At 43.4% G+C, this 16,893-nt stretch overlaps 1 protein-coding gene across 1 annotated transcript in view; it reads right to left on the reverse strand.

Moving 5' to 3' along the window:
- Positions 1 to 254: 254 nt before the first annotated feature.
- Positions 255 to 16,893, reverse strand: part of LOC117443016 (B-cell receptor CD22-like) — a 33,409-nt gene continuing 16,770 nt past the window's right edge. The window contains exons 5-12 of the mRNA XM_034078968.2: positions 14,661 to 14,930; positions 13,423 to 13,692; positions 12,355 to 12,621; positions 4,140 to 4,400; positions 3,880 to 3,964; positions 3,017 to 3,071; positions 2,720 to 2,814; positions 255 to 2,629 (exon numbers count right to left, since the gene is read on the reverse strand). Coding sequence (XP_033934859.1) covers positions 2,731 to 2,814; positions 3,017 to 3,071; positions 3,880 to 3,964; positions 4,140 to 4,400; positions 12,355 to 12,621; positions 13,423 to 13,692; positions 14,661 to 14,930 — 1,292 coding nt within the window. The 3' untranslated portion in view covers positions 255 to 2,629; positions 2,720 to 2,730. The remainder of the gene's footprint in view (positions 2,630 to 2,719; positions 2,815 to 3,016; positions 3,072 to 3,879; positions 3,965 to 4,139; positions 4,401 to 12,354; positions 12,622 to 13,422; positions 13,693 to 14,660; positions 14,931 to 16,893) is intronic.

Consider the following 16,893-nt stretch of genomic DNA (forward strand, 5'->3'; position numbering starts at 1 on the left):
TCAGACTAAAGAGGCTTTTGAAAATAATATTATATTTTTTATATATATTTGTAAACCTGAAGAGTCGGAGCCTCAGCAGCCATGAACCTCTCTGCAGAAGCTTCTAGACTTCTGAGTGTGTTGTGCCCCACCACTTTAGTACATATAGAAATGCCACTGGGTACGAGGTTTGCAGAGGATTGCAGCCAGGACTGAAAACTCACATTTCCAAAAGACCGACATTATACAATCAAACAAATAAATAAACACAAGGATAATGTTTCTTATTGTTGAGTAAATAACAGTGTGGTTTAGAAAAGAATACAAAATTAGAAGATACAACGATGAAACAATACAGATTTCAGTATTCTGAGCCCCTACTCTCCCCGTAACTGACGGCAACACAAGTCCGACATAACACAATTAAAATAAAGAAGTAAAAGCAATATGTGGCTTGATATTGAGTGAGAAAAATGTTGATAAAGGCTGTGAGAATGGGTCTGTGGAGAGCATCCAAAGTCGCCTATTACCAGCGTTCAGGGAGCTCCATGCAAGCCAATGGGACGCCCTGACAGTTGAGATCGACGCTAAAGGACCCCCGCTGCGTTTGATAGTGACGCCAAGGGATCCTGACATAACGTCACTATAGGACGAGTTGGGAGAGAGAATGTGTTGCAATATGGGAGATATGCAAAAGCGTCATTTATTAGATTTATTTTCATATTGCTAGCTAATAATTCAATTCAATTCAAAACCTTTATTGATCCAGGAGAAATCCCATTGAGATCAATGACCTCTTGTTCAGGGAGAGCTGCAGCAGTAGGTTCCTCAAGAAGACATGAAAACAAGAACAACAGAACAACAAGAGGATATCACACAGCAACATGTACAGCGATTACAGTTTACATCCTAACCACATGTACAGGTACCAACAGCATCTGATTGTCTAGCATCCAACCAGCTTTAAAACATGCAGTGGAACCAGCTGGTAATGTTCCATTCTTGTTGCAGACGGTTCCAAGTTAGAGGAGCTGCTCGTCTGAAAGCTTTCTCCCCTGAGACAGTCCTAGCACTTGGCACATTTAATAAAACCACAGCATGCGATCTCAGGCAATACGTACTTTCAATTCTCAGAGAGATCAGGAGCAGATATGAGATGGGAGTTTATCCAACATGGCTTTGTGAATGAAGAAGAACCAGAGACTGAGCCTCCGTGCAGGAAGTGATGGCAGACCGCCTTGGTGTACAGGGTACAGTGATGAGTGAGGGCTTTACAGTTTGTCACACATCTCAGTGCGCTGTGATACGCAGCATCTAACTTCACCAGGTAATAATTCAACATTATATGCTGCAAATTAATGAAAAGTGAAACCGAGATTTTTAAAGGTGATCTTTTCAAAGCACTCGTCCGATGGTCCTTCACTTGTTGAAGAGCTGGCGGGTGATTTGAATCTCACACAGTAACATCTATCAAGGTCTTCTTCCAGTGAGCTTACGTTTCATGGTGTGAACATCTAAAGTGTCCATGGAGTGAAATGTTGTTACGAATGGGTGAAGCAGGTAGGACTCAAAAGCAGAATAACGAAAAGCGAGCTTTATTAAATAATAAAGCTGTGGCAAAAACAAGGCAGAATCCAAAATATCCAAAGCAGCAAGGAACACAGACCGTGGAATGACAAGGAGGGGAAACAATGAACCGACATGGAACACAGGGGAAGACTAAATACACAGAAGGGTAATCACAGAACAAGACACAGCTGGGCAGGGGAGGAGAAACACAAGGACAACAGGTGAACACAACCGGGTAATCAGGGAGGGAAACAGAAAGCAGACGGGCAGGAAACGGGGGTGAACACTTCACACAGACAAAACTACAAACGTGACAAAACATGAGAATCGTGACAAATGTGATGTGTTGAGGCTCTCTCTGCTTTGAATAGACGTGGTTGGCTCTGTCAGCCAGACGGTTATTAAAGACACTGACGAGGATTTAAAAAGTTATTCATTATGTGAAACTCAAAAAAACAATTTGACTAGACTTTTGTTTTATCGAGAACTCTGCAAATAACAAACCAGCATGTCCACCGAGCTGGAGCAGAGACATAGAGCACCTGACCTCCGGCTGGTCTGAACGATGAATCATGTTTGACACCTCGACTTGATTCACTTCAAGCAGTCAGCAGCTCATTCTCTAAACCAGTGGTCTGCGGAACACTGGTGGTCCGTGAGCGCCCCCTAGTGGTCCGTGAGTATATTGGTACAATTTCACATTTGAAATAAATAAATACATTTAAGTTTTCCGCACTCTCGCGGGAATATCTCCGCAATGGAGCGAGCTTAAGTTTCACTTTTGATTGCATGATATAGCCCACATAAACACCTTCATCACACATGTGGCCACTTGTTTGTACCATTTTCAGGCGATTTGTAAACAACGATGTGTTTTTGGATATTAGTCCTTGGAATTAAAAAGTTTGAGAAACACTGCAAACCTACAAGCTGCTGACTCCTATCTGCTGCTGCTGAGCACTGACTATACAAGCTTTAAGAGTTGAACGTGAGTATATCCACTCCGCACACATCCTGCACAGCCTCGCTCTCCTCATGGACATGTCGACGTCCTTCTTCTTTGTTCCCATCAGGAGAGCGTCTGCAGGGAATCAGAGAGACTTTGTGTGAAGCTACAGCTGGAACTGTGACTCTAAATGTGGAGCGGGCCGGTTTGGTCTGAGGCTCTAACCTGAGTGGACTTCACGCCATGTCTCCCTGCTCCTCTGGGTCTCCTGCCTGTGCTGCAGTGTGTGAGTCGTTCTCATACTCAGGGATGGAGTCCATCTGATGACGAGAGAGAAGACAGCATCAGACCCTCGTTCATGAAACCTGCATACACTTTAAGAATGTATAAAACATTTAAAAAAAAAATCATTTTCAACTCAGGACGTCGTCTTTAATCACAAGTTCTCTTCTCATTGCATTCATGAGCCTCAGTATAGCTTTGAGGAAGGGGAATGTTGTCAGTAGGTCCGCTCTCTCTCACCTCTATCTCTTCAGGTTCAGGTGCTTCAGTGGTGGAGCGCAGAGCTTTCTTCTTCCTGGATTAAGGGCAACAACACATTTTATTTCAGAACAGTAAACTAAAAGATGTTAGAAGGATGTGTGAAGTGATGCATTTATATTAGGGCCGGGACTTTAACGCGTTAATTAAGATTAATTAATTACACACAAATTAACGCGTTAAAAAAATTAACGCATTTTAATCGCACTTATTTTTGCACAGCGGAACGTTTCTCACTGGATGAGTTTCAGGCGTACCGATTACACTGGAGCACCAACTAACGTTCATGACTTCAGCATGGGACTTCAAACAACAACAAACCACGGTGAACAATAGTCAAACATGAACGAACAAGCTGATGAGACGCTTTGGTCGGCCCCGTGGATGGGACATTTTTGTTTTAAAAGACGGACGGATGGAAGCGTCGACAAGAGCCGCAGCTCATCAAGCCTAAAGTATCACCTACATGCAAAGCATGTAGCAGCTAGCATGTAGCAGCTAGCATGTAGCAGCTAGCATGTAGCAGCTAGCATGGACGTTAGCCCGACTCCGAGTGCAAGGAACCACACCCTGACCCAACCCACACTCCACCAGAGGACTGGCTTCAGGGCCAGGATGAGTGAGTCCACGTCTGAGAGGATAACCAGCTCCCTGGCTCACTGACTGCACTCGACTGTCGACCACCTGGAGTCACATCCATGTGGAAATGGCTTCTCACTGTTCTCAGGTCAGATATGTATATTTGATTAAAAATGCGATTAATTTCGATTAATTAATTACAAAGCCTCTAATTAATTAGATTACTTTTTTTAATCGAGTCCCGGCTCTAATGTATATGGTTGTACCTCATCCAGAGACTCAGGAGAACCACAGGAATCAGCATCAAGACCCCCAGAGTCGTCCTGATGATATCCTCCAATATCCAACTCCCTAGAAACATGAACACACATGTGAGACTTCTAACTGCTAGATCAGCAGATTGATACATCACATTGTCAGGTGATCCACCTCTGACACCATGGAGGGTCCTCCCTGACGAACACGACATGTTGAATATGCTTCAGATTACAAAGTGAATCAGGTCTGGTGAATGTGGAGGACGCACCTGCCACAATACTCAGATGGAAGGTGGAGTTGCTTCGTCCCAACTTGTTCTGGGCTCCACAGGAATAGCTCCCGCTGTGTTCAGCTCTGAAGTCAGGGATGGTGAAGTTCTGTCCTGAAGCTTTGGGAGAGTCTTCATCCTCCTTGTACCAGGTGTAGTTAGCTGCGGGGTTAGCATCGCTGCTACAGGTCAGAGTCACTGAACTGCCCGCCTCTATCTCAGCAGAGGGACTCACGGACACAGAGGGAGGCTTTGGAGCATCTGGGAACAAAGACATCAATCGAGGAAAATGAGGAAGGATTCACATTTTGAAATGATATGTTTGGGAGTAGTGCTGCGGACCTGAACCCATGGCTTGTGTCAAGGTGTGTGAGTAACTAAAGTGAACTTATTGTGAGCTAATTATCAATTGAAAATAAACTCGTAATCAACTCAAATTCAAACTCGTCAGGTTTATTGCGCTCCCTTCCAGCTTGTGTCTACATTTCTCTACAAAGTATAAATGTAAAAAAAACACTTTTTGCCACTTAGTCTACAAATGACTTATGACAGCAACTACAGTGAACGACTACACAGTTCAAACACTTATTTCATTTACCAAACTAAAGTAACCAAACGGTCCCTGAGCTGACTGAGCCTAAACCCCTAACATGCTGCTGGCCGGAAAAGGCCTCTCTGCAACCTGTTACCCTCTAATACAGGGGTTCTCAAAGTTTTGATGAGTGAGGGCCAATGTAGGTACCCAATATTGGATTGAGGGCCGCCCAAGAAAAAACGGAACACAAAATAATTCCAAAACAAATCCATTCTTTATTGTACTAACCAATTATACATACAGTATACATTAAGATTAATCAAACATTAATTTGTCTCAAAAGTGCCTTGCAAACACACACACACACAGAGAGAGAGAGAGATAGAGAGAGATAGAGAGAGAGAGAGAGAGAGAGAGAGAGAGAGAGAGAGAGAGAGAGAGAGAGAGAGTATTGTGCTGTAGTGAGTGATATGCTGTGGATTTCCTGTCTTATCTTATCCTGTCTAGCAAAATGACAGTGTAGCATTGCCCTCCGAATAATGGTCGTAGGCTTTACTTTACTGATGAATCAGAATTTATTTGTAACTCCAGACCCAACGTAAGAGCTTGTGGCCTCTTCGGGGGGTGCTAAACATTTAAAACATACAGTCCGTTGTTCTCTTTCTCTGTCGTTACATAGAAGACACTACTTTATCCATCAAGTTGTCTCCAATGCCACCACAACTTCCTGTCAAACACGTTATCTCGCCTTCAAAATAAAAGCATGCAAACGAAACAGGAAGTTAACCTAAATGACTAGATACGAACCATGGAGGATTAAAATATAACGCATGCATTTCAGCGTGTCACATTAACTATCGCGTGCCGCCAGAAACATTTCCCAGGGCCGCCATTGGCCCGCGGGCCGCACTTTGAGAACCCCTGCTCTAATAGAACCTCGAGAGGTCAGAGAGGGGAAAGGTTTGGATGAAGAGATCATAGAATAAATAGATTACAGGAGTAGAGAGTGTGAGAAGTAGAGAGAGAATAGATTTAGAAGAATGAGAAGTAATATCCTTAGTTTGAAATATAAGATCTAAGTTTTTAGGATTTAAGTGAAAGAGTAAGAACTCAAAGTATAGGTGAAGAGGCACAACGTGTCTACGTCAATGCACTCTTGATAGATTATTTTATCAGCTATAAGCTTTATCAAAAAGGAAGGTCTTCAGCGCACTCTTAAAAACGGATAGGGCGTCTGCCGCCCGAACACAAACTGGAAGCTGATTCCACAAATGTGGAGCTTGATAAGAAAAGGCTCTGGCTCCCATTGTACTTTTAGGGTGCGTTCACACCTGCCTTGTATAGTCCGGTTGAATCGAACCCTGGTGCGTTTAGCCGCTTGGTGCGGTTCATTTGGGTCGGTGTGAACGCAGTCCGAGACCTCTTAAGTGAACTAAACAACCGGACTCTGGTCCGCTAAAATAGGTGGTCTCGGAGCGCTTGCTTGCGAACTCTGGAGCGGTTCATTGCTGGTGTGAACGCAGTCCGCACCAAAACATAGGAAGCGCAGTATTTACGTGTCACAAGAACGCGGATATCTTCAAAAATCTTTAGCGAAAGAGTCTTTCAAGACATCCGCGGTTGTTTAGTTAAAGAGTAAAGAAGAATTAAGTGTTGAACAGTGTCGTGTAAAGTAAACATTCTCCGTCAGCTACATAAAAGTAAGAACACCTGTCGTCGGTGAAACACCGACGACGTTCTGCAGAACGTCTCTCATGGATAAGCAGGAAAAGAACACCGACAGGCTGATCAGGAGCCCAACGTGAAGCGGAGGGATCTAGATCGGCATGAAGGTGTTCTTTTCCCCATAATGACCGCGCTGCTGCACATTATGCCGCTTATCACATGGCCACATTCTCAACAAAGTAACGACATGACTCACAATATTAATTGAAATGCTTTTGTGGATTTAGAAAATTATTTTATTGATTTAAAAAATAGTTGTATGTATTGATTTAAATGTACATGCATCCGCTAAGAAAAATAGTCCGTTGTTACTGTTTGAACTAACGTAGCAACGGCAGGAACTGCTTCGATAGCTTTTTTGAGGAGCTTTTGATTACAGATTTGAAAATCGTTGCTTGCTTTAAAAGTAGCACAATTCATTATGTCAAACCTTGGGAAGTATCTAGATATCCCTGCCCTAATGCCAAAGTAACTGGCAACTGAATATGTGTCGCCGTCTGACCTATGTCTGGACCGCTGCGTAAAAAGGAGGGTTTCTGCCCGTTACTTCTCCGCTGTTTTCTTGTCAGTTAGTTTCAGCCAAACTGTATACAGTTAAATCGAACGGACCGATGCTCCATGGCGGAGGCTCCGCTAGAAATTGCCGGGATTTGCGTTTGTACCCCCTTAATGTCTGACCAATGGTTGAACAGCATTTCTGAGCACATGACTTGTGTTTAAAGTTTATAGTCCCTTTGAGTTTTTGCCAGTGTGAACGCAAACCGAACCTTCTGAAAAATGAAACAATGTAACAAACTGTGGTCTGGTGCGCACCAGAGAGCGGACTATTAGGTGTGAACACACCCTTAGAGACTCTAGGAACAACCAACATCCCTGCATTCTTGGAACGCAATGCCCTAGTAGGCCAGTAGGGTATAATGAGTTCTTTAAGGTAAGATGGCGCCTGCCCATTAAGGGCTTTGTAGGCGAGAAGAAGAGTTTTAAATTCTATCCTGTGTTCTATAGGGAGCCAGTGTAAGGCAGCCAGAACAGGAGTAATGTGGTCCCTTCTCCTAACTCTGGTTAGTACACGAGCCGCAGCATTTTGAATCAGCTGAAGCGACTTGACTGACTTCTTGGTACTCCCTGATAATAAAGAGTTACAATAATCCAGCCTAGAAGTAACAAATGCATGGACTAGTTTCTCTGCATCGTTTTGAGGCAAGATATGCCTGATTTTTGCAATGTTACGTAGATGGAAGTAGGCAGTCCTTGAAATAGATTTTATGTGGGCGTTAAAGGATAAATCCTGATCAAATATAACACCAAGATTCCTTACAGTCTCACTGGAGGCCAAATTAATGCCATCCATAGTTAGTATATCTTTAGACCATTTGTTTCGTAGATTCTTCGGGCCGAGTACAATAACTTCAGTTTTGGTCGTGTTTAACATCAAAAAGTTTAAGGTCATCCACGTTTTTAAGTCCTTGAGGCAGTCTTGAATTTTATTTAGATAATTGGTTTCATCAGAACACACTATCAGTCAGATGTTTGGTGGCAAGCTGTGTCTGACATGGAATCACTTCTAAATGTGATAAACTCACACAAACTTTTGAGCGCTTCCTGTGTCTAAGATGATTCACCGCTCTTAATCTATTACCTATCAACACAGATATCGGCAAAGCTACAGGCAGGCAGGGCCCGGCATGTCCTGGAAAGAGTTGAGAGTGCCATACGCCCTTGAGCCTGGACCCAGCACATATCAGTCAGTGTTTGCGTTTTTTACACACACATCCTTATCAGGCTTCGCAGTCTTGAAGGGGGGGGGGGCGTTTTGGTCTGGATGACTGTGGTAGGCCTGGTGACGGGGGTCTTGGTGCGTGTCCAGGGGGAGGAGGTGGTTGGCGTAGGTACGGTGACGAAGACGGGGGAGGTGGTGAGCGTCTCTGCTTCGGTGATTTTGGTGGGCGTCGTTGAAGGGCAGGGGGTAAAGGACATGCTGCCAGGGGGGGGAGGTGGTTGACGTAGGCACGGTGACGGAGACGGGGGAGATGGTGCGGGGGTAAAGGACATGCTGCCAGGGGGGGGGAGGTGGTTGACGTAGGCACGGTGACGGTGACGGGGGAGATGGTGGCGGGGGTAGAGGACATGCTGCCAGGGGGGGAGGTGGTTGACGTAGGCACGGTGACGGAGACGGGGGAGATGGTGCGGGGGGTAGAGGACATGCTGCCAGGGGGGGAGGTGGTTGACGTAGGCACGGTGACGGAGACGGGGAGATGGTGCGGGGGTAGAGGACATGCTGCCAGGGGGGGAGGTGGTTGACGTAGGCACGGTGACGGAGACGGGGGAGATGGTGCGGGGTAGAGGACATGCTGCCAGGGGGGGAGGTGGTTGACGTAGGCACGGTGACGGAGACGGGGGAGATGGTGCGGGGGTAGAGGACATGCTGCCAGGGGGGGAGGTGGTTGACGTAGGCACGGTGACGGAGACGGGGGAGATGGTGCGGGGGTAGAGGACATGCTGCCAGGGGGGGAGGTGGTTGACGTAGGCACGGTGACGGAGACGGGGGGAGATGGTGCGGGGGGTAGAGGACATGCTGCCAGGGGGGGAGGTGGTTGACGTAGGCACGGTGACGGAGACGGGGGAGATGGTGCGGGGGGTAGAGGACATGCTGCCAGGGGGGGAGGTGGGTTGACGTAGGCACGGTGACGGAAGACGGGGGAGATGGTGCGGGGGTAAAGGACATGCTGCCAGGGGGGGAGGTGGTTGACGTAGGCACGGTGACGGAGACGGGGGAGATGGTGCGGGGGTAAAGGACATGCTGCCAGCCCTGCGTATCGCCTTAGTTTGGTCTTTGAACTCCAGGAAAGAATCGGTGCCAACCCTCTGTATCTCCTTCGTGTGTTCAGCGATCTCCAGGAGGGTGGGCGAGGGTGAACGGAGAGTAGAGAGAGCGGTGGGGTGAAGGAAGAGTATCCTCAGAGGTGATGGGGGGGGTGAAGGGCGGTGGAGACTCCTCCATTTGTCTCCCATAATCAGAACATTCCTCAGGCGGGTGCAGTGATAGATCTTCAAGGTTTTCTGAGCGATGTGTTGCGTCTCTCTCCTGTTTTGATTCATCTTGCCGCTTGTCCTTGGCAGAGGGAACAGATTTATGATGCAGGCAGTTGAATACGTTAGAGAACAAAATGTCACTCCTGACTTGTTCAGACAAACTCCATTTGCCTTGAAAAGATGTCTGCGGTCCCAGAAAAAGTTAAAGTTGTCAATAAAATGGACAGAATGGTCAGTACAGGCAGTTGAAAGCCAGGTGTTCAGTGCAAACAATCTGCTGAATCTCTCCACTCCTCTCCTGACTGGCGGTAGAGGGCCACTGATGAACACCTCTGCATTTCGAGAGCTGGCAGTTTCCAACAGACATTTCAAGTATTTTAAATGTGTACTTGTACTGTTACAGCTACACAAGCCTCTAAGTTGCTTTGTTGGAGTAATCACATCAATCTGGGTTTTCTTCCAGATACATTGGCAAAAATAATTAATACTTCTATTAAAGGAACATCGTTTCTAAAAATGTGTTAATATAGGTGATTCGCCTCTTGCGATTTAATATATCATATATTAAACTACTTGAATGGCCACTTAGAAACAGTCTAAACCTCTTGTTCTGTAAAGAATCATCATATGTTTCCATTGTGTTAATGTGATTATTACAGGAAGGTTTATAAGAGCATAGGTCATCTTACAGTGTCATAGTATTTGAACTAACCTGTTAAGCCCGAGAGGCCCCGGTACCGCGGAAATAGTGTCTGAGTGCATGTTCATTTAATAAACTATGAATGTTTTATATCCATGTAACGGGAAGAAACTCATCTAACTGAACATTTTTTATTTATTTTTTAAAAACTCCACAATGCTAACGCTGAGCCTCTGGATTAGCAACGAGCGAAACATGCTAACAGATTTACTGCACCGAAACTCACTCATAAAACCTTATTATTTATCCATTCTGCACATCCAAGACATTGATCTGATTGGGAGATGACACAGAATCGATGGGTACATACATCATCACTCAATGATACGAACTTGCAACTTTATAAACAAAAACAGACATCAAAACATGTGGCGCTAGGTAGCTAAAAATGCTAGCATGGCTTACCTGTGTCGTAGTCTGGTCAAAAGTGGTCTTCAATGGCATTACAACGATAAAACGCTGCTGAAGTTAATCCAGAGGTTAATCCAATGTGTCTGTGTCCCTTTAAATGATTTCTGATAATCCATAAGCAATAAACCTGCTTTTCCGTTTCCAGATCTCAGAGCTAGAGATAGGTTCGCTCTGATGAAAAACAACATGCACGAAGCCCCCACCTTTTTGTTTTACCATGTATGTGAGTGGGGAAATCCCCCTTCGATTCTATTGGCTCTAACGGCCAGAAAGAGATGTAAAATCAGCAAAATCGACAAAGGGGGGCCAGAGATATGGAAAATCCACCCAAATAAAGAAGTGTTTTTTTTTTGGCTAAACCTCTCTAAAAAGGTAAAATGTCACTTGTTTTACATCAATCTTGATACAGGGCACTTATTATATGTTGTACTTTGGATTCCTAAAGCTTTTAGTCTACTGACCCATCATCCAAGGGTCGTTTTCACTGTAAGTAAAACATAATGTTTGGACGGACACTATAATTTACAGTTGTTTACTGTGTTCAATCTGAATTTTCTTTAAATTAAAAACATCTATATTGATTCTCACTTTTCTACATCCAACTCGCATTACTTTGAGAAAAAAGATTATTAATTTAACCCTTTAGAAGATATGGTCATTTGCTCTGGGAATGTCATGTTCGAGCCTGAGACCTGAACAACAGGCTCGGGGCTGAACAGGTTAATGAGAGTTTATCAAGCGTTTACGATAAACACAATGAATGAACTGAGAGCGACTGTAAATGCTAAAGTAGCAAGCGTCTCATTCAGTGAGGCCTTTGACAGACAGGCCTAACCAAAACTATATTCCTGACCATGAGAATCCTTGTTGATGTTACTGAGGCCGGCTTTACCTCCACCTCATGAATCCTACTGCCCCTGATAATGCATTCACTCTATTGTCTACACAGCTGTACAGTGTTGTTGTATCTCAGTGGTACTGACACACAGGGAAGCTTTGGAGCATCCTGAGCAGATGTATTAACGATTATTGTAGGTTTGCTTTGAAACAGATTTTAGATTATGGGTCCTTACGCATTTTAAAACTCCTAAAATGTTCTGAAGTCTGTTCAGAGAATTACAGCAGACCGTGTTAGAAATTAAAATCAATGTTTTATGGCATAATGTACCTTAAACATACCGTCAGTTTAAATGCTATTTTATTCTGGAAAAACCGGAAGTTCTCAATACCAAGCTTTTATTCTGAAAATCCGTCATGACGACATCCGGGACTACCGCCCATTAGTATCATTAAAGTGGCTATTGACGTCGTTAACATGTATTACATATAAAGTTATGAAAGAGATAAGGAGGAGAAAAGGCATGTGGAAGTAAGCAATGAATGTAAAATGTCGAAATCCTCTGTTTAACGCGATATCGGACACAAGACGAACGAGGGGGGAAGTCCCCTACGTCACTACAGCTCCCAGCGAGGAGGAGCGAACAGCGAGAAGCGGGAAAGACGAATGCTTGGAAGGGCTCTTCAGCACGGCCAGCATCAGAGGGAGAGGAAGCTGCAGACTTTCTCTCCTGACTGAACAATATCCTGCTTGTAACATTATCGCGCTTTTTATTAATTAAAGTACCAATTTTGAACCTACTCAGAGACTCCATTTAGTCTCCTTTTTAAGCTTCTTACCTGGACACGAGAATAACGAACACAGCATAACAACCGTGAATGTGAAGCAAGAAGAGCTGAAGAAAGTACGAGCGGTGACATCTTCTCCAGCCAAGAGAGGACAGATTAAAGCTCGACAACTATCTTTAACTCACATTTCACATCAATCGAGATGTTTGTAGATGTCCTCCCCAGCTTGTTCTCGGCTGTGCAGAAATACTCTCCAGAGTCAGAGGACTGGATGGAGCTGAAGACGAGCTGTGGTCCTGTGCTGAGCGGACGACGTGTCTGATTTCCATCCTCCTTGTACCAGGTGTAGTTAGCTGCTGGGTTAGCATCACTGCTACAGTTCAGAGTCACTGAACTGCCCTCCTCTATCCCAGCAGAGGGACTCACGGACACCGAGGGGAGCTTGGGAGAGTCTGGAAGAGAAGTGTTACAGAGATAATCTAAATCAGGGGTGTCAAACTCAATTTCATCACGGGCCACATCAGCATTATGGTTACACTCAAAGGGCCGGTTGTAACTTTAAGACTATATAAAAAATACATACATAAATATTTAATATATATAAAATAATGTATTATATTACCCTATCAGATAGGATAATAACTACATAATTAACTACGCCTGAAAGCAGAAGTCTACGGCAAATAATTGCAAGTCTCTTCAGTGAGAATGTCACAAAATGAATTAAAAAGAAAAGCCGAAAAAAAAGAAGTGACATTTTGAAAAAAAATAGAATTAAAAAAAAATAAGTCAAATTCTGAGAAAAAAGTCAAATTTGAGATGCATTGTGGGACATGTAGTTTATGGGCAACGTGCTTCTGTAAATCATCATGTAACCGTATAATAAACATAGTATATTCTTTGCAAGTTCTTGTGGGGCCACATGAAATTAAGTCGCGGGCCGGATTTGGCCCCCGGGCCTTGAGTTTGACACCCCTGATCTAAATTAAGGATGTGTTACTACGGAAGAAGATTTGGTATTTGTATTTTATTATGTAAATAGCTGTGTACATCAGCATGTTAGACTTTGAAGGTGGGCTGAGCAATGGATGTTACATTAGGGGTCCCATAACTCCTCAAATCTGTTGAAGTTGCTTAATTAATTTTAGCACACTGAATGTGGAGCAAGCCGAGCTGAAGAAAGAAGTTATGAGCAGTGACATCTCCTCCTGTAAGACTGGACAGATGTAACCTTTAAAGACAGTTTGACTCACATGTCACATCAATAGGGATCCTTGTAGATGTCTTCGCCCCCAGCTTGTTATCAGCTCTACAGTAATACTGTCCAGAGTCAGAGGACCGGATGGAGCTCAAGACAAGAAGTGGTCCTTCATTGAAAGAAGAATGGTGTGCATGTGGATCCTTCTTGTACCAGGTGTAGCTAGCTGCTGGGTTAGCATCGCTGCTGCAGTTCAGAGTCACTGAGCTGCCCTCCTGTATCTCAGCGGAGGGACTCACTGACACCGAGGGGAGCGTCGTGGGGTCTGGAGATTCAGAGAGACACATGTCGTTCACTTCAGGAGGTTTTAAATGTTCACATGGCTTTCTCAGGTGTTGCATTTTGGATTAATCAATACATGTTGGGGAAATTATTGTCAACAAATGTCCTTTAAAAAATTTAAATGGTTTAGTATCTTAAAGTTATGGAAGCCCATTTCCGCCACTTGAAAAAAATAAAATCCCCATGAAAAGTCATAATTATGAGATAAGAAGTGCGCATGCGCTGCAGTGGCGCTGTCTTCAAAGGTCCCTTCATCACCTTGCTGCTCTCCACCATGCAAACGGCATCTAGTCCTAAATAAGGTAACTATTACAGGTGACTTTTGTAATTGTTAGATGTTACATATAGCCTATATTGCAGCTAAACTACAACAATGCAGTTCATAGCTTTGACATTACCTGTTATGAATATAATATATATGCCTATAGTTGTGTGGTAACGTTCACGGGTTAGAGTTAGAGCAACTCACAGCAGCAGTATGCCTACACTATTGTCATTAGTGGCGTGAACGTTACCACAAAACTATAGGCATATATATTATAGTTCATAACGGGTAATGTCAAAGCTGTAAACTGCATTGTTGTAGTTTAGCTGCAATATAGGCTATATGTAACATCTAACAATTACAAAAGTCACCTGTAATAGTTACCTTATTTAGGACTAGATGCCGTTTGCATGGTGGAGAGCAGCAAGGTGATGAAGGGACCTTTGAAGACAGCGCCACTGCAGCGCATGCGCACTTCTTATCTCATTATTATGACTTTTTATGGGGATTTTATTTTTTTCAAGTGGCGGAAATGGGCTTCCATATGAAGTCACCTGAAGCTACTCAGAGAGTTACAGCAGACTGTGAATGTGAAGAGATAGCGCTGAAGAAAGTAGTACAGATCAGTGAGATCTTCTCCAGCAAAGTCTGAACAGATTAAAGCTTTAAAACAATGTTTCACTCACATTTCACATCCATGGAGATGGATTCAGATCTTCTCTTCCCCAGCTCATTCTCAGCTCTGCAGTAATACTGTCCAGAGTCAGAGGACTGGATGGAGCTGAAGATAAGACGTGGTCCTTCATTGAGATGAGAAGGGTGGGAATGGTGTCCCTCCTTGTACCAGGTGTAGCTAGCTGCTGGGTTAGCATCACTGCTACAGGTCAGAGTCACTGAACTGCCCTTCTCTATCTGAGCAGAGGCACTCACTGACACAGAGGCGAGCTTTGGAGAGTCTGCAGGAGAAATTAACATTTATATTTAAATATAAGAATATTTAAAATCACTTTATTTTCTATCTCAAATATTTATTTTAGATTTTACTTTCGTCATGTATTATTGTGATGTGGAGCTGGAGCTGTCAAATCATTCAAACTCATGTTTGAACGGACAGCCAATAACAAGTCTTTAACATGTTGGTCTTTAGTTTGTAACGACTGGTTCTTCTCTTCATATATGCTGTGCTGCAGCGGCTCTTTTTGCTGAGCATGCAAACTCCAAATGTTTTCATCTTTCATCGTTCACTGTGAATAACATGGAGAACAATCTAAAGGTAATTTGTTTTCTTAGGGCAATTTAAATTATGAAGTTCACCTGTTTTTACTATTTCACTTCCACTTGTTCTTGAGTTATTTGAACCCATTATAACATTTGTAATTTATTCATTGTGAAGTTTCATAGTTTCTTTGTGGTTATGGATTCCTGGTTATTTCTGATATTTTGTTTAAATTGTATTTTATAAACGTTGCTTTATTCCAATTGAGTATCTCCAAGTAATCTTATTTATTTTCTTAAGATGGCTTATTTACTGGTGGTATATAATATTTTTGTTACCATAAATATTTTTGTTAAATATTTCATATAAACCAAAATAACTTCCAGTTGTTCTTGATTTAGTTTTTTTTAATTGCAGAGACATTATTTGCCAAATTAGTACAAATACTGTTTACAGCAATCCACCATAGTTCTTCAAATCTTTATTCTTCCCCTTAAACTTATTTCAGCCAATACTTTGGCTATCCATAACTTCAGCTTACTTTCAGCTACAGAAACCATTCAAATATTAAACTATTCAACATTTTCAGGAATCGATGGGAAACCTTCAACTTTTTAAAAATATGTTATACTTTTGGAAATATTCAGCTTTTTAAACTCTTTTTTTAACATGGAAGTCAAAGGGACGACTCTTCAAATCCTCTTTTCCTACACCTTGCGCCAAATGTATCTGCTTCCACATACTTTCAGCTAGAAACTTCATTCCAACTTTAAAATGATCAAATATTTGATATCTTTCACACTTTTTGAGATATTGAACTTAGTTTGGAGCTTGGTAAAGAGGCTTTCTTCAGATTTTAACATTAGAGTGGATGGAGCAGCTCGTTAAGGCTGAGAGTGCTTTGATCTCAAAACAGAGTGCAGGTAGGGTGACCAGATGTCCAGCTTTGCGCGGGACTGCACAGCATTTTCACGACTTTTGGTGCGTCCCGCAAATTGAGACGATGTCCCGCATATTTCATTTTTATTGGCTAAAACGCTTTTCTTTAAAATCAGATTCATCCAATGGCTGGTGAGAAAGCACGCAGGGAAGGCTATCATCAGGGGGCTGTGTTTGCTGTCAATCAAACTGTAACACACGGCGGGTGCTGGTCAAGTGTTAACCAATGAGAGTAACTCACTCACACACCCCCCCCCCCCAAACAACAACAACGAACGCAGGCGACGCAGCAGGTTATGGAAAATGGAGGAAACTGAAACTACAGCTAAGAAGAAAAGAAGATGCACATACAGCAAAGACTGGGAAGACACTTACCCGTGGGTGCAGCCAGTGCAGGGCGACTCTCAGAGAGTTTTTTGCAATCTTTGCAAGAGTAATTTTTAAATTTCACATGGCGGTGAATACGACGTCAAAAGACACAGAGAATGCGATTCTCACAAGAAACGTGTCGCTCAAAAAGAGACACCCCACTCTATGGAGACATTCCTGCTCAAACCAAACATGATGGTCACTCAGACAAGGTGACAGCAGCAGAAATAACCAGTGTTTACCACACAGTGCAACACTCCCATCATACCGGTCAAATGACTGGTAACAAGCTAGCGCCGACCACTTTTCCAGACTCTGAGATAGTAAAGAAAATGTCATGTGGTCGTACAAAAGCAGCGTCCATAATAACAGATGTGCTTGCCCCTGCCTCTGCG

The sequence above is a fragment of the Pseudochaenichthys georgianus genome, unplaced genomic scaffold, assembly GCF_902827115.2.
Source record: "Pseudochaenichthys georgianus unplaced genomic scaffold, fPseGeo1.2 scaffold_522_arrow_ctg1, whole genome shotgun sequence".
NCBI classification, from domain to species: domain Eukaryota; kingdom Metazoa; phylum Chordata; class Actinopteri; order Perciformes; family Channichthyidae; genus Pseudochaenichthys; species Pseudochaenichthys georgianus.